We start from the raw sequence: 27,300 nt of genomic DNA, 5'->3' as shown, positions 1-27,300 counted from the left end.
CATTTCTAATTTTTCTGCATATATGTGTTTAACATCTTCCCCACCACTACATGGCCCAGTTTCTGGACAAACTCTTTTGTTCATCGGTCAGCTCTGGCATGGCATGGCGCAGGTTCGAATCCTGAAAAGTGAACTCCCGGCATGACCTCTGAACCTCCAGTGGTGTCCCAGAGCAGATCAGTGAGGAGATTTCTGCCAGAGTTGGAGGTGTCGGTTGGTAACCTGGACTCCAAATGAACTCTACCTTACTCGATTCCAAGCACACTTTAGGGCTTTCCATGTTAGGTCTGATGTAGGAGACTTCCCACAAAGGATGAGAGGTGGTCAGATCAATGGAGGACAAGTCCCAAGTGTTGGCCAGGACTGTTTTCTGGAAGGTCATCCGCTCATAAGGGGTGGAGGATTTCCCTTCTAGGAGACCGTTCATTCCAGCAGAATGCATGTTGATAGTTGGGGACAAGAGGGACATCTTACTCTGGAGACTAGAAGGAGATAAAACACTGGTGGAGTTTTTACAGGAAGTAGAAAGGGTTAAATTGGGTTCTGTGAACTCCACCACTATGTGTTTGGGGGCTTTTAATGTTCCTCCAGTGGGCAAGGTGCAGTCTGTGAGGAAACCCTGGTCCATCTCTAATAAACCAAAGCTCTCATAGTTCTTAGCTGTCTCTAAAAAAGATTTATAGACACATTCAATCAGTATTCTTCATCCTATAACACACAAAACATCGCATTAAAAAACTGAGGCTTGTTTTCTACCTGATCTGCTGCAGTCTCCCTCCATCCTGCTGAAGGTTCATCATGCTAATGAGAATCAGCTTGTATTTATAGACCTGACTGATTTGGGCTTTTTTTTGGTTTGTTTTTTGAAAAGAAGAAATACATTAGCATTAGTTTATTAGTTTGCATTTTGAAATATATCAACGAAATGTGATTTTAATTGTAAAAAAAAATTGAATCAATTGTCAAGATATTTCCCCTTTTTCCTCTTTTAATAGAAATTCTACGTGACCACGCCCCCTTTTCCATTGCTTTTACAAATTATGACTTCATTATGAATAAATTTTAATATAAAGTCCTTGTTATTGCTATTTTAGCAGCATCATTAATATTAGTTTATATATATATATATATATATATATATATATATATATATATATATATATATATATATATATATATATATAATTTATATGTGAATAATTGTATCTATTTTTCATTTATTATTAAATGATTCAATTCCTAAATAAATAAACTTTTAACAATATTAGTTCGACAATAGTAATAAACTTAAAAAAAAAAAATTAATATAAAATAATACTATTAATGATGATAATCACTATTATTATTAGCAGTAGTATTAGTATTAAATAAATAATGATAAAGTAAAATAATTGTACCTTTTATTTTTACTCAATAACTATCCATTTTATTATTATTATTAATAAATGTATTATTATATTTAAATAATAATAAACTAAAAAGACAATAATAATAATATAAATAATAAAGTAATGTATTAATGTGATCGATAATGAAATATATAGCAGGTTTTTTTTTTTTATATTGTCATGTTTATATTATATTTTGACGGTAATAAGCGTCGCTTGGGTGTGTGGCTGCGCGCGCGCGCAGACGCTACTTGATGACGTCACTCGCGGGACGGCGCTGCGAAAAAAGAAGCGCGAGATAGAAACAGTCGGAGGAGGCGATGGACCGGGAGCTCGCGCAGCTTTGCTATTAGTGCTGCTTGCCCTTTCTTGTCTTTTCTTCTCTTTTATTTGTCCAATCTGTTTAACACCGGATTCAACATTAAACCACCGGAACCCTGTCCCCGGTTCTAATAGATGGTCGGGGGTTAGCTCGCGACGCCGTGTCAGAAGGTCGGGTTTAACCGGAAAATCGGAGGGAAAAATTGCAGATAGAGATGTCCTGGTGGGCGCGCGGGTAAGTTTATACGTGGTTTGTCCCGGTTTACACGTGCATCTTATAATCAAGCGATATATATTGAGTCGTGCATCGCGCGCGACCCGATCAGAGAATTATTTACAAAAGATTTCGGAGGATTTTTTTTTTTATTCCAAGCGCGCGCGCTCCCGAGAAATAAAGCAGATGCATGAGAAATTCTCATTTGTCTCATATGCACGAATAAATCAAACACTAATTGTACGTTTTGTGATTTTTTTTTTTAAAGGTCTAATGGATTAATACTAGTTGTTAATGTCTGCCTGGCTTCCTGTAAGCTTGCAACTTGTATTAAAGTTGGCCTCATGTTCAAAAGAGGGATGCTTTTGTTTTGTTGTTTGTTGATGTATTTCTGTTAAAGTATTTAATGCTACTTGGGATACTTACAAAACGTCTAATACTGTCATTAATTATTGCATTAGGATCGATGAGATTTGTGTCTTTGTATGTAACATGAACAGGAATCTCAGTGTGGTCCTGTGTGGTGCAGCTCAAGGCCCAGTAGATAAATGCATTTGTTTGTCACATGGGAATTACAGCACTGGGAAATTCTTTCCTCGCATATCCCAGTTATGTCAGCTATGATACGTGCTCCTGGAGAAGAGAGACTTCAGGGCCTTGCTCAAAGAGCCCAACAGTGGCTGCTTAGCAATACTGAGACTGGATCCCACAACCTTCTGGACCTATCCCACAGGATCCCACAACCCTGCTGGATCTATGATGATCACAAATTGTTCTGTATTGTTGAAAGATTTATGACCAAACTTTTGATGTCACCCATATGAGGATGGGTTCCCCTTTGAGTCTGGTTCCTCTCAAGGTTTCTTCCTCATATCATCTAAGGGAGTTTTTCCTTGCCACTGTCGCCACGGCTGCTCATCAGGGACAAACGCACACCATTCACCTTCACTGTTGTTTTCTGTAAAGCTGCTTTGAGACAATGTCTGTTGTGAAAAGCGCTATACAAATAAACTTGACTTGACTTGACTTGACCTTCTGATCAGTAACCTGAATTGCAGAAATGGCTAAATGGCCCAATGGTTGAAGCTTGGTGAGATTTAGGAACTCTCAACCTACCTATCAGTAGCTCATATTCTTAAACACAGAGAGGGTTAAGGGCCTTGCTCAAGGGCCCAACATATTTGCAGCTTGGTGTTTCTTGGGTTTAAACCCACAACATAACAGTCAGTAAGGGCTTCAATCAGAGTGGGTTAAGGGCCTTGTTCACGGCTCCAACAGTAGCAGCTTGATGGTTCTATGGGGCTGAAACCCTCGACATTCTGATCAGTAACCCAGACCACAAAGAGGGTTGAGGCCTGCTCAAGGGCCCAAAACTGGCAGCTTGGTGATACCAGGATTTGGGCTTAAACCCTCAACCTACCAATAAGTAACTCGGAACCTTAATCAAAGAGAGGATTAAGGGCCTTGTCAAAGGGCCCAAGAGTAGCAGCTTGTTTATACTGGAGCCTGAACCCCTGATCTTCTGATCAGTAACTTAGAGCCTTAATGGCAGAGAGTGTTAGGGCTCTTTCTTGAGGGCCCAACAGTGGCAGCTTGGTGATTCTGGGGCTCTGACCCACAGCCTTAATCATAGACAGCATTTTTCTTTTTGCAAGCCCAATGAGATTCTCCTTCCAAAATGCCATTCTGTTTAATAGTAAAGTAATTGTTCCAGTCTGGATTTGGACACGTCCCAGTTTTGCACTGATTTGCTAACACTCGCATGCAAACACAACGAAGCCAAGCGGTGTAAACTCAGCACCTTGTTGTTATTCCCTGATGACTGGAGAGACTTGTTTTTCCCTGTGTTAACAAAGCTGTGTGTGTGTGTGTGTGCGTGTGTGTGTGCAGTGAGGACGCGGAGTGTCAGGACACTGACTCAGACGCAGCCGACCCGAAGGACTGTGGGAAAGTTAAAGTGAAATGGACGCAGGAAGAGGTGATCTTTGCATTCGTCCTCACTCTTTCTCAGGGCCGTGTTACAGTACGGAGGAGAACGCTGAGCCGAAGCGTGAACACATCTTGTCTTGTTTTTCAGGATGAGAGTCTGCGGAGGCTGGTTCAGAATTTAGGAACCGGGGACTGGAAATACATCGCAAGTTTTCTTCCTGTAGGTTTGTTTTTCACTATAACAGTTGTTATAGGATTTGCTTCTTGATGTTGTTGCTGACAAAAAAAAAAAAATCACCTGTGGAGATGAATTCATGTTGTAGTTTGAGTTCAGCACCGGAGATGTTCTGCTGGTGTGACTAAAGTCTGAGATTATACAGGAAAAATACAGGAGCCATAATGGTGATTCCCAGAGAAACTCTTCACCTGACCATAAAAAGCTCCAAAGTCTCTTCCTTTCTCATTCAAAGAAATGTTTCTCTAGGTAGAACATTACCTCACTGCTATAACTAAAGCAGCTCTAAATAATCCAGTCTAATAATCCAAAAGAAAATGAGACAATGCAAAGAACTAATCCAGATTAATAATCCATAAGAAGATCCAAAGTAATAATTTAGATGACTAATCCATAAAAAGATCCATACAAATAATCCAGATTAATAATCCATAAGAAGATCCAAAGTAATAATTTAGATTATTAATCCATAAAAAGATCCATACAAATAATCCAGATTAATAATCCATAAGAAGATCCAAAGTAATAATTTAGATGACTAATCCATGAAAAGATCCATACAAATAATCCAGATTAATAATCCATAAGAAGATCCGAAGTAATAATTTAGATTATTAATCCATAAAAAGATCCATACAAATAATCCAGATTAATAATCCAAAAGAAGATCCAAAGTAATAATTTAGATTATTAATCCATAAAAAGATCCATACAAATAATCCAGATTAATAATCCATTAGAAGATCCAAAGTAATAAACCAAATTAATAATCCGTCAAACAATCCAAAGAAATAATCCAGATTAATAATCCATAAAATGATCCAAAAAAAATAACCCAAATTAATATTTCAAAAGAAAAAAGGACAATCCAAAGAAATAAACCAATGCATAAAATGGAGGGGGGTCGCTTTTCTTTATATACCCTGGGGTTAATTACCCCAAACAAGTTTTACCACATTATTACATGTTTTCGGACTTTGCTGTTGCTCCAAAGCAAAACACACACACACACCCCACAAGAAAATAGTCCTGTTATGTAATCAGGGTGTTTGTGTATCTTACCTAAGTTTGATGTTCACAGAATCGCTCGGAACACCAGTGTCAGCACCGCTGGTACAAGGTTTTGGATCCAGACCTCGTCAAAGGGCCTTGGACTAAAGAAGAAGATGAAAAGGTACGTTTGTAGCTGCATATACATGTATATACTTAATTACCCTATGATTGGACTTGCACTTTTCTTAATTCTATGAAAGTGAGGTCTATCAGGTTTCTGATCGTCCTTGTCCCTTTCTCTACGTGCAGGTGATCCAACTGGTTCAAAAATACGGTAACAAACAGTGGGCCGTTGTGGCCAAACACCTGAAGGGGCGACTGGGGAAGCAGTGTCGCGAGCGCTGGCACAACCACCTCAACCCAGCCGTCAAGAAGTCCTCCTGGACCGCTGAGGAGGATCTCATCATCTACAAAGCGCACTGCATGCTGGGGAACCGCTGGGCCGAGATCGCCAAGCTGTTGCCTGGAAGGTGGACACTTTTGAAACATCTGATCAGTCTAATAATTATATTAATAATAATAATTTGTAGAAAAGAAATTGCACCCCAATCAGTTTGTGGTTCATGTCCCCCAGACAAGCTCATTGTGCAAGTTGAATCCTCCATGTTTAATATATTAGTGCATTTATTTCAAGTATAATTTTGCGTTTATTTAAAAAATAAATGTCTGCCCATATAATTTGATCCCTGCGGCCTGTAGTTCATCCTCTTCCCCTTTTCGTCTCAGGACCGACAATGCTGTGAAGAACCACTGGAACTCCACCATTAAGCGTAAGGTGGAGTTGGGGTACTACACGGGCGTGGACCCGACACTGCACTTTATTCACCAGCCCGAGGAAGGAATCGTCAGTGCGAGGCAGGACGCTGATCCGCTGGTAGAGAGCATTTCTTTTTTTAATTGAATGGATTCTTATTTATACTGTGTGTCATTCTTCCTGTGTCGTAATCTGGTTGTAATGTCTGATGCTCACAGGAGGATTTCTGCTACGGTGGAGAGCTGGAGGCTGTCGCTGTACCGGCGATCAAGCGGGTAAGACCCTTGTATTTCCTGTAACCTCTGGACGTGTCTTTAACGTGTCTCTTTTCACTGTTGCACTGGTGAGGGCACAGCTGTATGTCTCCCTGCGGTGAAGATGGATAGGATAGACACAACAACATGTCCAAAAATGCTAATCAGAATCAGGTTTATTGGATAAGTGTGTTCTCACACACACACACACACACACACACACACACACACACACACACACACACACACACACACACACACACACACACACACACACACACACACACAAGGAATTTGGTATCAGCTGTTGGTGGCTCTCAAAAGTACAGACATAAATAACGCTATGTTTATCTTATAGACGGATTATTCAAGACAATACAGAATATACGAGACTCTAAAGATTATAAGAGACAATACAGATTAAATAAGAACACAATATACAGAGTATCTGACAGATTATTAATGTATATAAAGTGTAAGAGGGCACTATTGTGCATCACATAAAACAAAAAAAGGTTACTTTAGGATTTTTTTAAGCGATGTGACGGACTGAACTGCTGCTCATTAAACACAGAAAATGCATTATATTTAACAGCAACAGGACTAAATGGTGTCAGGGGTGCCAATACTTTTGTCCTAGTGGAAAATGGGGATAAATATAGTGTGGGGAATATGAAGTATAAAAAAAAACATTAATACAGGAAGAATTATAAATCAGTTTGCTGTCATACTGTTTTTTTTTTTTTGTTTTTTTTTCGTTGTGTTCATTGTTCTTGTTCTTCAGGAACCTGTGGATCTCGAACCTCGGAAATCCTCTCCCGGCAAAACGCCTCGAGCTCCAGCGACGCCCCCTAGTGACGCTGAGAGCTCGACCAACTCGAGCGTCCCTGCCTGGGTGAACGACGGCTCGGGCTTCCTGTCTCCATCAGCCACTCCCGCACTAAAGGAGGTGATGGACATGATGGACAGGGTGAGATAGATCATCCGTTGCTCGTAGAGATGGATCTGTGAGGTCGGGATGCACATCAACTTCACCAAACAAGTTTTTTATGGTTCTAATGGATTTGTCAGTAGATCAGTAGTAGGTGTGTAACATCAACTCGTTATGTGTATAAAAGACGAGTGTATTAAAGAAACCGGTCACAGAATCAACCTCTTCCATTTAAACCTCTCCACCACCATGGGAAAGACCAAAGAGCTGTCAAAAGACATCAGTGACAAGACTGTAGACCTGCACATGGCTGTATTGGGCTTCAAGACCATCAGATGGGTTGCCTATTCTGCCTATTAGATAAGTGTGTGTTCTCCAAGTGTAGACAAGGTGAAGGTTTTGGTTTTGAAAAGATTTTCTTGGATTTTTTTTCTCTAAGCTGTGAGCGGGACAGGAAAGAAACACGAAATATCTTGGACTTGGAATTCAGAAATGAAAATCCTGTGTGTGTGTGTGTAGGACTTGGAAGGTTGGTGTAACCTTGCTGACTTTGAGCTGCCGGAGGAAAGTCAGAGCCCCGACGTGCTGCAGTTTCGTCTGGAAGGCAGTGCTCTCCACGAGCTCAGTAAGGGCAGTAAAGGCGAACTCATTCCAATCTCACCCGGAGGAGCAACACCGCCGTCCATCCTGAGCCGCCGCACACGCCGCCGAATCGCCCTCTCCCCCGACGCCAACGACTCCATGACCCCCAAAAGCACGCCGGTGAAGAGCCTGCCTTTCTCCCCGTCTCAGGTACAAAGAATCTCCAAACAACAGGGTTTGCCTTTACTGCAAATTTTAGGAATTGAGTCGATGTAATTACCTCAGGGATACAGTTCAGACGTGTAGGTCTCCAAAATGCTGTCGGTTCGAGGAAAGATGCATTTATTTATTTATTTTTGTAATAAGCTAATGTCTGATATTGAGACTCGGTTTGGATTTTATTTGATAATATTTGGAGACGTTTTATGACAAAGTGCTGGAAATAAATTTTTTAAGTTAATCACAATTTTAATTATCAGGAGAAAATCATCCTGTCAAAATCCAGTGTCCATTAAACATATTTTGCTGGACTTTAAACACTTGTTGTATTTGAAAGTTTTGAAAAGCTTTTTAATCAAGTTAATCCAAATATATTCTTAAGGTTTTTCGAATAAAATTAATCTGATTTAGTCTTATATTTGTAAAACCAAACCTGGTTTTCTCCATGAACATAGACGTAGAAGCTGGCATGGCACAAAAAAACCCCCCATAACTCACAAGCTATGAGCTAGCATAGCTTTAGCAGTTAGCAGCGTACAAGAACCACGGATTTTCTGTACGTAAATAAATAAATATAAATAAAGTCTGTATGTAAATGTTACGAAATACCTTCTACTAGGTGCCTTTGACTACTATGTTCCTTTTGACTATTAAACACATTCTGATGGGTTGTAATTTTTTTTACGATGCTGCTAGGGAATCTTTTTAGAATTCAAGTTTTATAATTCGTTACTGTAATTAAGTAGCTTTTTCACATGTCTGTACTTTACTGAAGCATTTCCATTAGGAGAGACTTTTACTTTCATTAAATTTCAAACTCAAATATCTCACTTTTTACTCGACTACATTGTGCAAAATCAGTCGTTGCTTTTTATTGATGAGGAATAAAAACTTAACTGGTCAAACACGCAGCAATCCACCAATCAGGGTCCAGCACACGCCCTGTTTTCCACTTGTTCTGATCGGCGCTTGGTGTATCTACTTATCACCAACACACAGTTCAGCATCAGTTCAACAGAAAGCAGAACTTTTAGAGAGGAATCAATGATTGAGAAACTCCAGACTCGAACTCAACACAACACACGTGGCCTCGTTTACACCATTTATTTATTTTTTGACTCATGATCATTTTAATAGAATTTCAGTTTTTGACTCGTTAAAATCGTTCTGTTAACAGATTCGTGTGTTGCGTACCATTTGAGTCTTTTCATTAAACAAAGAGTCTTGACTAAAAGTATAATGGGAACATTTAAAGGGACACTTTTACTGGAGTCATATTTGACTATATTTGAGTACAGTGGATCCTTGACACTCGTGACCTTGATAGTTCAGCTGCGAGTGTCTCCAAAGTTCGGAGTAACATTTCAAAACGGAGTTTGTACTAATAAATTACATAAAACATTTATGACAAGTAATTCACAATTTTTGTTGAGTTTACGGTACATGTACAAAATAACAAAAAGGAGAGTCAAAACCTTGAGATTTTTTGTTACTCGCGAGGGGTCATAGAACGTAACCCCCGTTTTTTTATTCTTAAAAATGCGTATTTCATTCACAAATCTTCTTCCCCAGTTTCTTAACATGTGGACGAAGCAGGACACACTCGATTTGGAGAACCCGTCTCTCACGTCCACTCCGGTGTGCAGCCAGAAAGTTGTCGTCACGACGCCGCTGCACAGAGACAAAACCCCTCTCATTCAGAAGGAGAACTCCATGTAAGTCCAGCTTTGCACTTTCAATTAAAACACACCTGATATTAAAAAGGGTCTGATTCCATTTCCGTGATTTTTTTCGCCTCAGCTTTATCACGCCAAACCACAAGGCTGATCTGGATAGGATGCCTCGCACCCCGACCCCGTTTAAAAACGCCCTGGAGAAGTACGGGCCCATACGCCCTCTGGTGAGGAAACGAAATGCTAACGAAGAACTAAAGTAAATAGAATTTTTTTTTGTCCTCAACGTGGGAATGATGTGTGATGTTTGCCGTAGCCGCCGACACCCAACCTGGAGGAGGACCTAAAGGAGGTTCTGCGTACTGAAGCAGGCATTGAGCTCATTGTCAAGGATGAGAGTCCGGCTGAAAAGAAACCCAAACTGGTGGTAAGGGTTCCTGATTTTTTTTTTTTCACAGAGCTGTCTCTATCACCGTTTCAATGTTCAGACCTGCAGCCTTTTTTTAATTATACACTCATCTACTTTCATTACTTTACCCTACAGCACCGGCCTCCTATGAAGAAAGTGCGTAAATCTCTGGCGCTGGACGTTATAGACTGTAAGGATTCGCGTCCTGCTCGACGCCAGCACACCAAGCCTCTCGTCAAGCACAGCAGAAAGGTAAAAAAAAAAAACTGGACGCTTTGGTTTGATCTTGCTGTGAGAGGATGATGTAAAGATGTTGTTTGTGTCTTAGGCGGACCGGTCACTCTCCATGTCCTTCAACTCGTCGTTTACCGTGAAAAAGGAGGAGAATGTTCTCGACCAGGGTTTTATTCTCGGCCCCAATGAAAGTGGACCTGCAATGAAACAAGTTCAGACGAACCCCAAATCTGTTCCTCCCGCTCTTGTAAGTCATCCGGGATTCATTTATTTATTTATTTGAAGACTTTTTTGTGGTTGAAAACGTACATTTATAGTAATGATGTAATGACACTTGAGGCTTACTCCTAAAGTTTGTCTCCTTCTTCTCCCTCTAGATGTCTCCAGCGTGGGAGGCAGTGGTTTGTGGCCGCACTACGGATCAGCTGATTATGACCGAGAAGGCCAGGCGTTATCTTCGCTCTCTGAAATCGAACGTACACAGCCGGGCCCTCATTCTGTCCTGAGCCTGCACTTCTCTCCAATCTCGACAATTTTCTAACATATGGCATTTGCTCACGTTGTGAATTAAGATGTAAAATAATATTTTGTTAATAATGTAATTGTGAAAAAAAGATTTAGGGGTAATAAAAACTGTGACTTTGCAGACCTTAAGGTGCTTATAGTCTTTTTGTCTCAGGTTATCTCAAGAGTTTAACATGTATAAAGCATTCTGTCAATTTGTGTGTACTTTTTTTCTGTTTTTGTTTTTTTTTTTGTTTTCTTGAAAGTCTTTGTCACAATATCAGGAACGCCAGAGGAACACATCTTGTGCTTTTTGACAGGCGTAGTTGCTTTTTTTAAACACATTTTCATACATAAACTCCCCTGTGGGTTAATTCATAATTTGGTTTATTTCTGGATATGCTGTAACAGTGGAAATATAATCATTAATATTGCCCTGTTTTGTAAAATAACGTAAATACAATTAAAAAAAAAAAGCATTGAGAAAACAATGTTTCATTGTGCTTTCTTTGGAATAACAAATATATTTATATTGGACTAAGTAATCTATATATTTATTTGGTTTTAACGATTAATCTAGTTGGTATTTGTACATGTATTTTTTTATCTGCAAATTTAATAACATTTATATATATAATAATACAGGTCTACGGCGACGTCACACTCTTAATGCTTCTCTGATTGGACGCCGCCCTGCATCAACATGACCAATAGGAAAGAGACACAATGCCAATTCAACGCCCTTCACTAAAAAAATATATAAATGATTTGAAAATGTAATAAAATTATGTAAATATGTTAAACTGTAATTATATTTAGAAAATATAATAAATGTATTAAATAAAGGGGTTATAATTACAGTAATGAAAAATATATATATTTTTTCTGTTGCGTTCAAGCACGGAGGTTGGTTTATACCATGTTTGGTTTACAGGGGTGAAGAAAAATGTATTTTATTTAAACGCTTGACTACGTTCAAAATTGTGACATTATTTTTAGGTTATAATTTTACCATAAGTATTTTACAGTTTTAAGTATATATCAATTAAATTTGTTTGTGATTAGACAGCGGAATAAGAACGCTCACCCCTATTTCTTTAGCCGTAATTGGTTTCGTCTGTCTATCCCGGAAGTCTCGCAGGCGCTATTGGTGACGCTGCACTCGGCGACATGGCGCTGCTCCGTGAGTCATTTCATTGACATTATATATATTTTTGTATTGCAGTTATACTGTGTGCAATTCTATCTTATAAACAGCGAAGAGTAAATTTATCCTGCGTTTTTTATTTTCACGAAACGCTTGTTTTATTTGTTGAAATTCTCCTGCGATTTCTATCAATGGCATTTTGCATAATGCTAACATGCTAGTTGACTAGCTGGTCTACTTGCTAACTAAAATGCATTTGTTTTTCTATAGGTGTCATTTTTTTAAAATTATTTTTATGTACATTAATTACATCCAAAGTGCAGCAGTTTTCTATATTTATACTCATTTATTTTATGGACCACGTGTCTAATGTGATAATAGCTACTGGGTTTCAAATACTTCCTATTATATTTTTCATATAAAAATAAATGTCAGATTTCGACACACCTCTTTCTTCAGTGGTTTTTCGTTCATTTATTAGTTTCAATATTGTACATCTAATACTAGACTTCCAAACTATGAAGGAACATCTAGAGAATTGTGTTCTTTTTTATTTTTGCTGCTCCCGTTAGGGGGCGCCACAGCAGATGATCCGTCTCCATACCACTCTGTCCTCTACATCTGCTTCTTTCAAACCTACCTGCATGTCTTCCCTCACCACATTCATAAATCTCCTCCTTGGTCTTTCACTTTTTCTCCTTCCTGGTGGCTCCATCCTCAGCATTCTCCTACTGATATACCCCTTATCCCTCCTCTGCACATGTCCAAACCATCTCCCTCACCGTGTCTCCAAAACGTCCTACATGCCCTGTCCCTCTAATAAACTTGTTGATTTATATTGATTTATTAACTCAATTTCCTTCACACCCGTGAACTGAAAACCACTCCAGGTGACTACCTCATGAATCTCATGAGGGAATACCATGAGGTTTCCAAACTGACATCAAAGCAAAATGTAGCTGTGATTGGACAATCAGAAATATAAAACATATGGATGTCTTCAGTATTAATGTACAATGTTAAAATAATGTGTGTATGAAGGTTACTAAAGGAAAAGGTGTGTTAATTTTTGACTGGGACTGTATATAAAACATAATTGGATTCCTATGTAGTGGATTTATTTAAGGAATATTGGGATATTGAGGTATTTGATAATGAGCTCTGCAGTAAATACTTCCTAGTACAATGAGAGTAATTCCTGATAATCATGTCACAAACAAATGCTTGTTTATTCTGTGTAATAAAAATCTCTTGTATAGATTTTTTTCAAAGACTGAATGTGTGTACACTGTACAGTATGTTTACTGATGTTAATGTGCATCAGGTTTGGTCAGCATTGTGGTGTGTATCCTGGCTCTTGGAGCCTGGGCGCTCAACCCAACCCACCACCTGACCGCTTCAGATGTGGATAGACTTCAGGGCGTCCTGGAGCAGCCGTTCACAGACCTGAAGTCGGCGTACCTGTCGATCGTCGGCCTGAGCAAGTTGGGCATGTCGATGCCTGACTCGAACGTGAGCTTGAATAATTATCACAAGGATGTCGTACAAATTCACAAGTTTCATGATAGTTAATTTTTTTTTTTTTATGTATATACCTTTGTTAGGAGGCTTGCGATTTTGTTCGGTCCAACGTGGATTCTTCCAGCATTGAATCACTGTTTTATGTGGCTGAGGCCAGTCGAGTGCTTTCCTCTTGTGAGGTAGGAATGGGAACAGGATCGTACAGAGGGTCTAATAAAATGTACTCGTAAACTCCCATTTCTCATTTGTATTTTTTCGCTTTTGAACACCAGATCCGCGTTTCAAACGAGACTCGGGATTCGCTCCTCGCGGCTGTGAGTGAGGACTCCGCCATCTCTCAGATCCACCACGCCGTGATCGCGCTCAGTTCTCTGGGACTCCCTGTGGCATCGCAGGAGGCGGTCAGTGCCCTTAAAGCACGCATCGCCAAGGAGGACAACGTCTTGGCGTGAGTCTTTTTCTTGGGTATTTATATTTTTATCCACGCAACCAAGTGTTCAGAGGAAGTTCTCGTCGGTGTATTTTAAAAAAGGGCGAAAAAAAAAACCATAAACCAGTGTGGTTTTTGTATTAGACAGATGATAGAAACCTGACAGATGTGCAGGTTTCTATAGTCTTAATGAGGAAGATGAGGAAAACTAACTGCATGAAGGGAAACGGGTAGACATTTGCACCGTAGAATTTAATTTGCAGAGTAAAAATTTAATTGTATGGTGTAACAAACTCTGCTGTCCATATGACAGTGAAATCTTGAATCTCTAAGTAAGGAACTGTATAACTGGATCTAGAACCCTGCTGTATGTAGGTGTGGAGCAGGTTAACTTGGCAGACACTCGGCTCTCTCTTTGTTTAGAATGGACACTAAAAGCACAGAAATGTGTAAGGGCAGATTGATGGTAATGAGACTTTGACTTATTGTCTTACTGCTATATGCAGCATCACCCAGGCTCTGCAGGCGGCTTCCCGTCTCTCTCAGCAGGCCGAACTCGGAGAGATTCTGGAGGAAATTGAGGTGAGATGATGCGAGTTGGGCATTAGGTGGCGCTGTAACACAGATATAGAAATGAATTTTTTAAAATTTTATTTTAAACAACAAAAGGATTTGTTTTCACCCTACTGGGAAATACATATTTAAATTGATTTAATTTATTTATAATTTCTGATTGTTTCATGTGTCACACGAATACAGGATCTGGCTGCGCGGCTGGATGACCTGGGGGGCGTGTATTTGCAGTTCGAGGAAGGTCTTGAGGCCACTGCGCTGTTCGTGTCTGCAGCTTACGCTCTGTCCGATCACATGGACGTGGAGCCCCCGCTAAAAGAGGTGAGGCTCAATAAGTTAAATAAGAAATACTTTATGTATTTATTTATTTTTGCTATTTATAATATTAATATTTATGACCTTTACGACTTACATTTATTTCATTCATACAAATGAGCAGCTATGGGGTTTAAGGACCTTAATCAGGGGCCCATTGATCTGGCTGGGATTATAACTCATGACCTTTGGGTCCGAAGTCCAATGCCTTATCCACTAAAGTACCACCTCAGAAATCATATAATTGTTAAATATACAACTGAGCACTTTTAGGTAAAGGGCCCTGCTCAAGGGCTGTGATTTTAACTCATGTAATTTTGATCAGAAGTCCAATATCCCAACACTGAGCTACAACTTTATATCTTCTCCATATACTTTATTCTCTTTATACTGCAATGAATTACCAACAATTATTTAATGATGACTTTTCTTAATTATTAATGAATTGCATTTCATGGATTTTCTATGAATTTTCCTGTTCTCACTTACCTTATAGCAGCTGTAAACGTCTTACAGAAAACCTCCCTGATTCTGCTGAACGAGTCTTTAAACGAGTTACTATGGAAAGGATAACAAAAAGCTTTGCAGCTATTAGAAACGAATCGCCCTTCTGACCAATCAGATTTGAGAATCGTCATCACCTGTACGTGGAGAATGATGTCGCCGTGTGCTGTTTTCTCAGGACCAGGTGATCCAGCTGGTGAACTCCATCTTCAGTAAAAAGACGTGGGAGACTCTGTCCGAGGCGTTCAGCGTAGCCAGCGCCGCCGCCGCTTTCTCCAACAACCGCTTCCACAAGCCGGTCGTCGTTACCGCTCTGGGCTCTGCAGCCGTCTCGCACAGCCAGCCTCTTCTGCAGGTACACACTAGGGCTGAAACCATTTCTCGAGTAACTCGAATAAAAAACACATGAAGCCAAGTTAATATATTTACACACGAAAGGTTGTGCGCTCTCTGTGTGTCACTATTCCCCTTCTCACCTTCTGTGTTTTCACGTTGTGGGTACGCAGCACTCTCACATTCTTTCTCCTTCTTTTTGACATTTTGACATTTTCTTTTTGTTTCTTTGTCTGACTTTCTGCCTTGTTGAATTTCTTTTTTCTCTTTTTTGTTTATCCTGCTGTGTGTGTGTGTGTTCTTACAGCTCCAGGTGACTGATGTCTTGTGCCAGCCCCTGAGTTTAGCTAACGTTCTGTTGGAATCTGCCACCTCTGTGTCCACTAAGGCGGTAGTCCTGAGTCAGACCCCCTTCACCCTACACGAGTACGTTCCTCACACACGCCCTTCTGATCCTCCACTAAGGAATAAGAAACGATTGATTTATTCATTCATTTTTTGGTTGTCATAGCAACATTGGTAACGCTGTAGCTTTGCGCCTGAATATGAACAACCTATTTTTTTGTTGTTTTTTATTTTTTTGTTTTAGAGACGTTTTTGAACTGAACTTCATGGCCGGCCAGCCTGCGAGCGGTTACTACCAGTTCTCCGTGTCCGTCACCGGAGACAGCCGTTTGGTGGCCAATCAAATCGATGTAAGTTTGATAATACATTCAATACATACAATTCATCTGCAACGTCACCGCGCAACACTGGGGTTATGGTTACGGCTTTTTAAAAGGAAATAAAAAAATTTCTCCCTGAGGCTTTGACCCTTAATTGTGTAAATGACTACTGATTCATGCTTCAATATGGCTTTTAAAAAGCAATTATTTAGTGCGTGTTGAGTTAAAATCGTAGGGTCAGAGGTCAAAGTCTCGTCTTTTGTAGACATCTGAACCCTGAACAATACGCCGTCACGTCATTCTGATAACCACACAAAGCCCTTTCTCTTCAAATATGCCATATTTTTCTGGTTTCTCAAATAATGTTTTTATCACTTAATTATTCCTCTCCCCTCCATTAGCTCAAGGTAAAAGTCTCCACAAAGGTTGCCATCAACAACATGGACCTGTCTGTGGTCGACAAGGACCAGAGCATCGGTGCCAAAACCACCCGGTGAGATCCTTCTCCGTCATCAACATCATCTACATAATCCTAATCTTTTCTTTTATTTAGATCTTCTTCTTTCGGCTGCTCCCATTAGGGGTCGCCACAGCGGCTCATCCGTCTCCATACCCCTCCTCTACATCTGCTTCTTTCAACCCAACTACCTGCATGTCTTCTCTCACCACATCCATAAACCTCCTCCTTGGCCTTCCTCTTTCCTCCTTCCTGGTGGCTCCATCCTCAGCATTCTCCTACCGATATACCCCATGTCCCTCCTCTGCATATGTCCAAACCATCTCAATCTCACCGTGTCTCCAAAACGTCCTACATGCGCTGTCCCTTTAATGAACTCATTTCTAATCCTGTCCACCGTCATCACTCCCAATGAAAATCTGAACATCTTCAACTCTGCTACCTCCAGCTCCACCTCCTGTCTTTTACTCTAAACCATACAACATCTCAGGTCTCACCACAGTCCTATAAACTTTCCCTTACACTCTTGCAGATAACACACTCTCCATTACTTTGCACTCTTGTACTTAAACTCCTCTAGCGCATACCTCCACCTCTCCAGGCTCTTCTCCACCTGCTCCCTACTCTCACCACAAATCACAATTTAAACTGCAAACATCATAGTCCATCGAGACTCCTGTCTGACCTCGTCCATCAGCCTGTCCATCACCACTGCAAACAGGAAAGGGCTCAGAGCCGATCCTTGATGCAGTCCAACCTCCACCTTGAACCAGTCTGCACACTTCACTGCTGTTACGTTGTCCTCATGCATGTCCTGCACCACCCTCAAATACTTTTTTGACACACCAGATTTCCTCGTACAATACCACAACTCTTTTTCTGGCATCCTCTCATATGTTTTTCTTTTATTTAGATATATTTCTTTATTTTCTTCCCCAGGGTGGAATATCCAAACAAAGCCAAGACCCCATTCTTGGCTGACAGCCACCAGAACTTTGCAATGACCTTCCAGCTGGTGGATGAAGCCACTGGAGTTGAGCTTACGCCTCACCAGGTACAGGTTTGAAGCTTCACTCTCTGACCCGAGTGACAATTCACACCATTAACACTCTTTTTTTCTGCTGTTCTTTCTCTCATTGCTTTTTTTTCTTTTTGGCTTTTTTCTTTCTTTTCTTCTTATTCTGTCTGTTCTGTTTTTGTTTGTTCCCCTTTTTCTTTGTCTGTCTCAATCTTTGTGCCTTTCTTTTGTTTTCCCTTTCATTCTTTCTGCTGTTGTTTCTTTCATTCTGTGGTAGACTTGGCCTTTCTGTCTGTCCATTTGTCTTCTCTCTCTCTCTCTCTCTCTCTCTGATGGTTATTAACAGGGTATCGTACACGTCTAAGCCCCTTTACTAGCATTCCCAAACCCAGGCAAGAAAGAGTTTGATTAGACTTTAATCTCTGTGCTCTGGCTCGCTCCTGTCCTCAGACCTTTGTCCGGCTGCATAACCAGAAGACGGGTCAGGAGGTGGTGTTCGTGGCCGAGCCAGACAGCAAGAACCTGTACAAGTTTGAGCTGGACACAGCTGAGAGAAAAACAGAGTTCGACTCCATCTCAGGCACATACATGCTCCACCTGATGGTGGGAGATGCCACGCTGGAGAACCCGGTCTCATGGAACGTGGTATGGAAACCATGTACACTAATACAGTGGAACAGAGTAACTCAGCAATTGTCCAATGTCCTCTAACTTTTTTTTTTATTAATTTTTCCCCTCCCCACCACTCAAAAGGCGGATATTGTCCTCAAGTTCCTCGAAGAAGAGGCTCCATCTGTGGTTCAGTCCAAGAACCTGTACGTTCCCAAACCAGAGATCCAGGTCAGTTCCAAGATTTATTTATTTGAATACTGTTTTAATGACAAAACACAGTTCCTAACACTCTCTCTTTCTGTATGTCTAGCATATGTTCCGTGAGCCAGAGAAAAGACCTCCTTCTGTCTTGTCCAACACTTTCACTGCGCTCGTCCTCTCACCCTTCCTGCTCCTCCTCATCCTGGTATTGTGCAATTTCTCTTAAAATGTTTCAAGTGTTAGGATGAGACAAACTTACAATTATCTAATGTGTACATCTGAGTAGTTGAGGGTTAAGGGCCTTCCTCAAGGGCCCAGCAGTAGCAGGTTGGTTGGTGCTGAGCTTTCTTTTTAACTGATTTATCGTTTTGTTTTGGGGGGGTTTCGCGATAAACCAACACGATAGTTGATTGAACTAACGACTATCGACAAATATTCCATACCGATAGTTTTTCCAGGTTGCTGGAGCGGCTGAGAAGGTCTGCTGTCATTACAAGAGTGGCCTCTAGAGGCAAATCACTGACGCCACATGGTGTTTGGTTTTACACGCGAGACTGCCTGCTGCACGGAGATCGATATATTGATAATAATTATTAATAAAAATGATTTATTAATTAATATCTCCATTTCTATTTCATTTAGTACTGTTTTCACTTTCACTATAACTAAATGAAACCGTCATTATTATTCTTTTAATGTCAGCAAATTTAGTGTTTTGGGTTGTTTTTTGACTTCTTGTGTTTTATCACCGTCTTACTTTATTTCGTGCAGTGGTTCAAGTTGGGTGCCAACATTTCCAACTTCAGTCTGTCCCCCAGCTGTGTGCTCTTCCACGTCGGCCATGCTGGTGAGTGCAAGACTCGGCAGTGTGTCTAATTTTTATTTTGTGTTCCAAATGATGAGAGCATGAAAAGGATCTTTAAGTTTCAGATGTGAAATCCAGATGTGAATCATTTATTTATTTATTTATTTTTTATTGTACACCATATCTGCCATCTAATATGCTTCTTTGTCCAGCCTGATGAGAGACAGGACACATATTCAAATTAATTTGTCTCTTATAACACCTTGGGTTACTCGTATATATTCTTATTGTCTCTCTGTGCTTTGTGATGCAGCCTTGCTGGGTCTGATGTATGTCTACTGGACTCAACTGAACATGTTCCAGACTCTTAAATATCTCGCCATCCTCGGAAGCCTCACGTTCCTGGCCGGGAACCGCATGCTGGCCCAGAAAGCAGTCAAAAGGTACTGAGTGATGTATTTTTTTTTCTTTCTCTTTTTACGTTAGTCGATTAATGAGACACACCCTTTATACTATTTTCTATGCAGAGTAGACATTATGATTTAATTGCATTCATTGTACTGTTTTGTGCTTTGCCCCTTGGTACACCCTGCTATTTTTTTGTCAAATTGTAGCATTTGATTACTCCATTTAACAATTTTTAATGTGTTGTACAGAAAATTAGTGGTGCACTTCTTCTTTTTTTTTTTTATTTTTTTATATAAAGAGGAAGAGCCATTCATTCATGTGACTAAACAAATGAATTAGTTAAGCAAGAAATCAAAAAAAAAAAAAAAGGTACTTAATACAAAGCCTCTGGAAAGTTTGCAAGCACCGAGTCTTTTGTGGCTTTTGAGAGCCACGTATGCAACAAAGTCAGACATTTAACGCTGTAGAAGTCTACATTGACCAAACAAATATAACAATGTACAGACTTCATTTTCATTGAAAAATCCTCCCTTAGCATGCAGAAACATCTTTACACACTCTTGGCATTCTTTTCTCCGAACGGTTGGCTGAAATACTTTGCTGTGCCTCTTGTAAAACTTGCCACGGGGGTTCTTCACTAGTTCGAGATCTATTTACGGTCCAGTTCATCCCAGAGCAGTTCAAAAGGATTTAGGTTCTGTGACCGGGCAGGTCATATAATGACTGAATTGTCTTGTTCTGATGAGCTGCAGTCCAGAATTGCATGATGTTGAAGTATGGAATGGGAGCCATGTTGGTTCAGGATTCCTTAGGCTTTCCAGAATAAGTCTCAAACATTCTCTGCTCCAAAACATTAAGCTTCCACCATCTTGTATGACTGTGGAGGTAAGGCAGTCTGATCACCTCATCTATCCTGTTAGCAGTTTTTTTTTTTTTAAAAGACAAAAATGTCACATTTGGACTCATCTGCCCACAGAACTTTCTGCAGGTCATTCACTGCCCAATTTTTGTGTGTTTTTGCTTTTTAGCTCATTTGCTGCATATAAGTAAATGGAACATGTCTCTAAAAAAAAAACAAAGACTAGGTGTGTCCACACTTTTGACAGGCATTGTTAAAATATTCTTAAAATATTAAATATTGTGATCTCTGGAAAAATCCTCCATCTTGCACCCAGTGGCTTTCTATCAGTTTACAGTATAGTCGTCTAACAGACAAAAATGTACAGCATTCTTTCTGAACATTAGTGTTGGTACCCTTGGATTGGTACTGTATCACTCTGTTTAAATCTTATCTAATAAATCTATATATCTGCTTTAAAAAACTGATCTGCATTATAATAAGTATAAAGTAATTTCAGTTTCTGCTCGATAAACTGCCGCAACATAAAACGCCTCATAAATTCTTTTGTTCGTAATTCGGGCTTCTCAGAAGCACGGGTGCACCAACTTTTGCCTCCCTGCTGTAACATTTTTCTTTCTTTTGTTCTTTAGTTATACAGATTAGTGCTTTTAATTGTCCTGTTTGCTGCTTTCTCTTCTTTCTGCCCCTCGTCCTCGTGCCCCAGGATCGCAGCCGAGCAGAGTAGTAGGTTGGCCAAGTATAGGAGTCTGCGGTGAAAGCCCGGTTTATTTAAACAAAGCCCAGTCTCTCAGGCTAAAGTATGACTTCTGCATCCACAGGACAGCATGGTGTCCTTTTTCTTCACTGTAGTGCAAAGTGCATGGCTGTGTGACATTCATTTGTGAACGTGCTCCGCTTTAGATTGTTAAATGTCCACAATGGTGTCTTTCTATGGCTGTGAACTAATAGGTCAGTTTGTAGCATGTGTGTGTCTGTGTGTGTCACAGTTTGGTTCAATTTCTGAACGGTTGGGGGGGAAGAAATGCAAAACAAAATACTGTTGTTGTTTTTTATTTTTTTTTATTTTATTAACATTGTTTATTATTTAAAAAAATTTACTTCAACAGTTACTTTTTTTTTTTTTTTTTTTTACGATAAAAAAAAATTGCCTGCTTGGTTTAAATAAAGAAATAAAACAAGAAAATAGAATAAATACAATTACTTTTTATTATATTAATTAGGGCTGCATCTTAAGTGTATTGAGTATTTTACAGATTACATTTTTATTGATTAATATCTGTAAAAGCTAAACCTGTTTAGTGCATTTAATTGGCATATTAAATTAATACAAATATAAAATAAATAAATATAGTTTCAATTTGCTTTAAAAAAAGAGTGCACACAACCTTTGCATGGAAAGTCTGTGTCCTGTTTATAAATGAAAGTTTAGCAGGTGGTGCGTCAGTAATAGTGGTCCGTGGGGAAACACGGTGCTCTGTGTTTTGTTAAATGGACTAAACATGGCATAAAATTTGCCTCAATGCTTTTTTTGTATTCTAATTTCTTAAGTTACTTGAGGAATCGCTTCAGCCCTAATATTGATTTTAAAGTAATCTTCGTTTGCTTGATTTAAAGATGATGAGACACAGACATCACCGAGGTGGGAGGGGCTTTGTGTCTAACCACAGAGGTTCTGACCAATCAGAGCTTAAGTAGGTCAAAAAGGGAGGGACTGAGGTTTAATCTGAATGTAGAGACGATCAATGTTTGTGCTCAGCAGATATAAAACTCGTTTCGTGTCATTATACAAACCTTGCCATTTCTCATTCTGTGTTTGATGTGGTAAAGAGATCAGTACATCTCGTCATCTCCGTGTCTCTGGTCTGCTAATGAAACATGCATGATTTTATTTATTTTAATTTTTTTTATTGGGATTATTTAATAACTTTGGAAATTTTTTTTCCTTTTTTAGACACGAAACTAAATGAAAGCAGTCACGAGGAGACCGGAGCTTCTTTTTGTTCTCGTCTTTATTTAAGTGAAGAAATCTGGCCAAGAAAGCATCAGTTCGATGGGAACTAACTGACACTGCTGTAACAGCTCATGGCAGTTTATTGGACTGTTTAACAACAAAAAAATGGACGAAATCGAAATCAAATCAGAAAAGCTGAATGCAGTTTGATGTTTTCATTACTTTTTATTTTAGGGGGAAAAAAAACGAATGCACTGTAAGTGATCCAATGGGGTTTGACATGATTGTTGCTGGGGTTTTGTTCAGGTGTTTTTTTTTTTTTTTTTTTTTTCTTACTTACAGAAAGCTTGTGCTCGTGATTTTCGTTTCCCGAATTCTCTATCATACAGGGGTTGGACCTTCGCTCATCCGTTTTATTTTTATATCTGTAAGGACCGCACTTTTTTTTTTCTTCTTTTCAAAACGGCTCATACCACACTGAACACTCATTTCACCAACCCATGGTTTTGTAAAGAAAACAACATAAATAAAAATGGAAAGAAAAAAAAAAAGTTTTGAGACCCTTTCCTTTATTTCCTTATTCTCAACATTTGCAATGCTAAAAAAATTTTGTTTTTCATTATTGACACTATCACCGAATGTTTTGGGACATCCACCTTTTCCAGCCATATGTGGTTCTTTCCCAAAGTTGGTGGCACATAATTGTATAGAATGCTCTTGCTCATTGCGTTTCCCCTTCACTTGAACTAGAAGCTCCAGACCTGTTCCAGCATGACAATACCGCTGTGCACAAAGAGGAGTTCCGTGTGGAAACAAAAGGTTTAGATGTGATCGTGAAAGATCTTGAGTGGTCTGCTATTAGGTGTCAAACACAATGAATCGAGGCTGTCGTTTCGAAATCGCCAAGAATTAACTGTCGGGGCTTTTATAAGCACTGGCAACCCTTTTATTTTTAATAAAGAAGATTGTTGGGTAAAAAAATTAACACAGAGCTTTGGAAAGAAGAAAAGTGAATCAGGCAGCTTCAGAACTCGTATACCGCTGAGGAGTGTGAGACTTTTAGGCTGCAGCTCAATGTAGCGAATAATTTCATCAGGTAATCGGATAAGAAATACTTTTTTCTTTATTAAAGAGCAATACAACGAGTACAAGCAAAAAGACGGATCGCTGCATTTGTTTCCTTTTTTTTTTTGCGTACAAGTCTGAATATCTGAAAACTAAACCAATTTAGTGCATTTAATTGCAATATTACATCAAAATACAAATATAGGGCTACATACATGTATAGTGTTTTCTTTGTTTTAGTTTGAAATGATCCCAAACTTTGGAAACTTTTCTGTTCTCTTTGGCCGGAATCGTCTCCTCGCCATTTTCTCTCCGTTTCTCCATTTTTCATTCTGCAGTAGAGATGAGTGAATCCGGATTAAATAACCCGATCATTTATATGACTTTGGATTCATGATTCCTTCTCTTTGTTTACTCTGATCACTTGTGTCCTTGGTTATCTTGCTACTGACAGCAACATATATAAATACAAACTGTAAATGACACCATTCAGCTGTTCTAAGTTGTTGTTAGAAAGTAACTAGCAGCACGTAGCTGACTGAGTTGGTCAGGAACCTTCCTGTATGCTCGGAAACACACGAGACTCAAAATTGCGGATCCTATGATCCACTTGAACCGTAGCGAATCAGCCGGATCCGAGGGACATGATTGAAATTCATAAGTCCACAGACTCGATGAGCGCCCTCTAGAGGAGTTCAATGGCAATAGCAGGCAGAATCCTTACTGACTCATGACCCTGATCCGTTCACTGATCTATTCGGAAGGATTTGAATCCGTCAACAGATTCAGATCTCTATTTTGCAGCGTCTTCTGTGTTTAGCGGTCCAGAGTGGTCCAGAGTTTAGCGGGTGGTGCGTCAGTAATAATGGTCCGTGGGGAAACAATGGTACCACATATGGCTGGAAAAGTCTGAGGTACCAATACTTTTTTCTATTTCATATTGGTACCTCAGACTTTTCCATCCATATGTGGTTCCTCCTCAAATTGTTACCATAAAGGTGGAGGCCCACAATTGTACAGAACGTCTTTGGATGATGAATCATAAATCGTTCCTTTATTTGAACTGGGAAACACAAACCTGTTCCAGCTCCATGAAGATCTGCTTTACAGGGGTTGAAGTGCAAGATCTCTTGTTTCAGAGCTCTATAACCTTATTGACCATCTTTGGGATGAATTTTTCATGCTGACTGCACCCCAGGCTTCCACACCTCACCTGAAACAGTACCTGACTTTACTACCACCCTTGTAGCTGAATGAGCACAAAATCTAGTGGAAAATCTTCCCAGAAAACTGGAGGTTCTTATCCCAGTAAATAGGAACTAAATGTGGAACGGGGAAACGAGTTTCATGGTGTGTGAAAGCAGTGAAGCACTGAAAAACGTTTGGCTCAGCAGTTCTGATTTATTGAAATCTTTTTGCATACTCCATTTTACTGGCAACCCACAAAAAAAAACCAAGCAACACGGATTATTTTCTGCGTCGGGTCTCTGGACACTTCCTGTTCATCGTCAAGCCACACGCGCAGCCACCGCACTGAAGACTGGAAGTAAGAAGAAGCAAACACAATAGGTGTAATGGATAAGAGGATATCCTGATGCCTTAGACGGTAACATTAGATATAGGAATATGAAATACAATGGGATGTCACGTGACCATCAGGAAAACGTGTCTTTATAATAAACACTGATCAGCCGTCAGTCGATATCCTTCGTTCTTAGTGTCTATTTCTAATATTTTCTGATTTAAACATAGATTTTTTTATTAAAAGCCTAAAAAAAATTAGATATCAAGAAATATTTTTTGCCAAAATTGACAGAAAAATCTGATCAAAAAGTCCAATGAAATGGACTCCAGCCTTTTTTTATTACTTCGTTTTCAAATGCACCTGAAACCTGCACATGTGGGAATGTGACTTCTGGTTTTATATATATAAATATATAAATAAATAATAAAAAACAACCTAAAGCCTTGACGTCCTGTATGCTGCTTCCTGTAGCTGTGTTCCCTCTCGATAGACATCAGATCCTGCTTGAACGTGTCCTCAATAATTCCCGCCTGCCTTTTTACATAGTGTTCAGAGTCTGGCCTTGTTCTGAGGGGGTAAAAGAAAAAGTCATGACTTCGGAGAACAACGGTTACCGCACGATCTGCCGATTGAATAACGGTATGAACGTGCAGGTGTTTTCTCTTCGGGTCAAGAAGGCTGAGGATGGTGCTAAAGATCAAGGTTACTATGGAGGTTTACACTCAAGAACCATTAAATAGTTTAGCTACAGAATCTTGGGGCTGCAATTTCCAGGAACAATCTTGAAGTGAACAGTTGATAACCTCAACAATGATGGAACTATAATGAAAGGACGGTTATTTTCAGGGTTCTCTCAAGGTTTCTTCCGTCTCAGAGAGGTTTTTATGCCATTAGCAATTTATAGTGACTTATTTATCATTTTAAAAATTTATATTTGTATTCTGTTTATTTCTAATTGAAGTTCCTAATTTAATGATGAACAAGTAGATACCATCCCCACTCTCAATCACGAGGAAATTCATCTGCTGAAGAAGTCAAAATACAGTGAAACAATTTACTTTACCCAGATCCTTTTCCTGTAATAGTCTGGAGGAATTTTCTAGCAGATATCTGACCAAGAACCTTGCGGTAGCTGTTGGTGAAGATGGCGTCCGCGTGTCTGCCGGACCTGACCATGCAAACAAACGGCGCAAACAAACGACACAAACAAAAGCGGACCTTCAGCTATGAGGTTGGCATCAAAAAATGTTGAGATTAGTTTTTTAACACACCACCAGATGGCAGCACAAGGCTGCACACACAGTCACAGGGAGCACCGACCTTCATAAATCAGTGTGCAAAAGACATCGTCCTGTGTACATCGTGCCATTCTGACCACGTGTCTGCTTTGAGAGGGATTTGTGAGTTTGACATGAGCAGACTGACCTGAACTCGACGTGTTGACTCCGGGCTGATCTGTAGTCTGTCGGGGGCTGCAGGGGGTCTTCCAGCGAGGAGCTCATGAGGATCGCAGTGGCTGTCTGACCAAACCTGGGAAATGTTTCACGTACAACATTATGGGGAACATAAAACGTTTCCTTGGAGAACATGTGATCTTAATAATGGATGATATTTAAATAAATGTGCGGGAATCACGGATCAGGATGATCAATTTAGTGAAATCCAGATCAATGCATCAGACTCGGATGTTATTCATCATCTTCCCAGAAGAATGGAGGTGGTTATAATCACAAATGGGGACAAAATGTGAAAAAAAAACATAGGCAAATAACACTTTTTATTATGAACAATACTTTTAATACCGATCCAATTGTCTTCTAAGGGTGTAAAATATACATAAACCAATTTACGTACTTCTTTATAAGTGCTAAATACATTTCTATTCAATTGTTTATATTTCATATGCAAAGAAAAAAATACAAGAAAGATGAAAAGGTTGCAATAGCTATTGTGTCGACTTCTTTTATGTTGCTCGGTCAAGGAAAAGTTGAAAACGCTTGTTGCACGACGAGCAACACTTCAGGAAAATTCTTTACAGCTGCACATAAAAAGCCGCTGCTGTTCCTTCACACGTTCACACAATGAGGATTCGTTCTGTTCACTCTGACCTTCGGTGGGAAAACCCTCCAAAACACACACACAATAAAATAGGAAATAAAATAGACAGAATGGTCATAGATTTGCACAGTAATGCAGCTGTCCAGAGAA

At 39.7% G+C, this 27,300-nt stretch overlaps 4 protein-coding genes across 5 annotated transcripts; 2 read left to right on the top strand and 2 right to left on the bottom strand.

The window, feature by feature from the left end:
- Positions 1–10: 10 nt before the first annotated feature.
- LOC310722827 (uncharacterized protein) lies at positions 11–895 on the bottom strand. Its single transcript, XM_083535574.1, has 2 exons — positions 757–895; positions 11–666 (listed from the first exon to the last, which is right to left on the bottom strand). Exons 1-2 carry the CDS (start codon positions 779–781, stop codon positions 47–49), a joined length of 645 nt encoding a protein of 214 aa, XP_083391700.1. The 5' UTR covers positions 782–895; the 3' UTR covers positions 11–46.
- Positions 896–1,629: 734 nt separating this feature from the next.
- Positions 1,630–11,188, top strand: mybl2b (v-myb avian myeloblastosis viral oncogene homolog-like 2b). Its single transcript, XM_083535301.1, has 15 exons — positions 1,630–1,944; positions 3,814–3,901; positions 4,001–4,072; positions 5,169–5,261; positions 5,390–5,610; positions 5,867–6,014; positions 6,113–6,169; positions 6,933–7,118; positions 7,599–7,871; positions 9,453–9,595; positions 9,681–9,780; positions 9,870–9,980; positions 10,098–10,214; positions 10,291–10,443; positions 10,574–11,188. Exons 1-15 carry the CDS (start codon positions 1,925–1,927, stop codon positions 10,700–10,702), a joined length of 1,911 nt encoding a protein of 636 aa, XP_083391427.1. The 5' UTR covers positions 1,630–1,924; the 3' UTR covers positions 10,703–11,188.
- A 408-nt stretch (positions 11,189–11,596) lies between these two features.
- On the top strand, positions 11,597–23,053 carry rpn2 (ribophorin II). 2 transcript variants are annotated; one of them, XM_083535295.1, is made up of 18 exons: positions 11,760–11,883; positions 13,172–13,359; positions 13,452–13,547; positions 13,641–13,816; positions 14,305–14,380; positions 14,558–14,692; positions 15,369–15,545; positions 15,831–15,949; positions 16,113–16,218; positions 16,590–16,681; positions 17,585–17,699; positions 18,114–18,308; positions 18,417–18,503; positions 18,586–18,681; positions 19,248–19,323; positions 19,595–19,724; positions 21,255–21,348; positions 22,503–23,053. In XM_083535295.1, exons 1-17 carry the CDS (start codon positions 11,871–11,873, stop codon positions 21,304–21,306), a joined length of 1,929 nt encoding a protein of 642 aa, XP_083391421.1. In that variant the 5' UTR covers positions 11,760–11,870; the 3' UTR covers positions 21,307–21,348; positions 22,503–23,053. The 2 variants fall into 2 exon arrangements, with proteins under 2 accessions (XP_083391422.1, XP_083391421.1); XM_083535296.1 differs by lacking the exon at positions 21,255–21,348 and having other exon boundaries at positions 11,597–11,883.
- A 1,961-nt stretch (positions 23,054–25,014) lies between these two features.
- ghrh (growth hormone releasing hormone) lies at positions 25,015–26,615 on the bottom strand. The gene is made up of 4 exons (XM_083535436.1): positions 26,518–26,615; positions 26,156–26,260; positions 25,528–25,659; positions 25,015–25,107 (listed from the first exon to the last, which is right to left on the bottom strand). Exons 1-4 carry the CDS (start codon positions 26,592–26,594, stop codon positions 25,035–25,037), a joined length of 387 nt encoding a protein of 128 aa, XP_083391562.1. The 5' UTR covers positions 26,595–26,615; the 3' UTR covers positions 25,015–25,034.
- Positions 26,616–27,300: the final 685 nt, after the last annotated feature.

The sequence above is a fragment of the Silurus aristotelis genome (genome assembly GCF_946808225.1).
Source record: "Silurus aristotelis genome assembly, chromosome: 29".
NCBI lineage: Eukaryota > Metazoa > Chordata > Actinopteri > Siluriformes > Siluridae > Silurus > Silurus aristotelis.
This window is presented reverse-complemented; position numbering and strand designations above follow the sequence as displayed.

Coding starts and splice junctions, on each gene's coding strand:
- mybl2b (XM_083535301.1), top strand. CDS start 1,925: ATGTCCTGGTGGGCGCGCGG. Junction 7,119..7,598: donor TGATGGACATGATGGACAGG/GTGAGATAGATC, acceptor GTGTGTGTGTAG/GACTTGGAAGGTTGGTGTAA. Junction 9,981..10,097: donor AAAAGAAACCCAAACTGGTG/GTAAGGGTTCCT, acceptor TTTACCCTACAG/CACCGGCCTCCTATGAAGAA.
- ghrh (XM_083535436.1), bottom strand. CDS start 26,594: ATGAGCTCCTCGCTGGAAGACCCCCTGCAGCCCCCGACAGACTACAGA. Junction 25,660..26,155: donor ATTACAGGAAAAGGATCTGG/GTAAAGTAAATT, acceptor TTACCCCCTCAG/AACAAGGCCAGACTCTGAAC. Junction 25,108..25,527: donor ACAGGACGTCAAGGCTTTAG/GTTGTTTTTTAT, acceptor TCTTACTTCCAG/TCTTCAGTGCGGTGGCTGCG.
- rpn2 (XM_083535295.1), top strand. Junction 13,817..14,304: donor AAGGAGGACAACGTCTTGGC/GTGAGTCTTTTT, acceptor TGCTATATGCAG/CATCACCCAGGCTCTGCAGG. Junction 19,324..19,594: donor CTTCCACGTCGGCCATGCTG/GTGAGTGCAAGA, acceptor TTTGTGATGCAG/CCTTGCTGGGTCTGATGTAT.
- LOC310722827 (XM_083535574.1), bottom strand. CDS start 781: ATGGAGGGAGACTGCAGCAGATCAG. Junction 667..756: donor GGGAGACTGCAGCAGATCAG/GTAGAAAACAAG, acceptor AATCTTTTTTAG/AGACAGCTAAGAACTATGAG.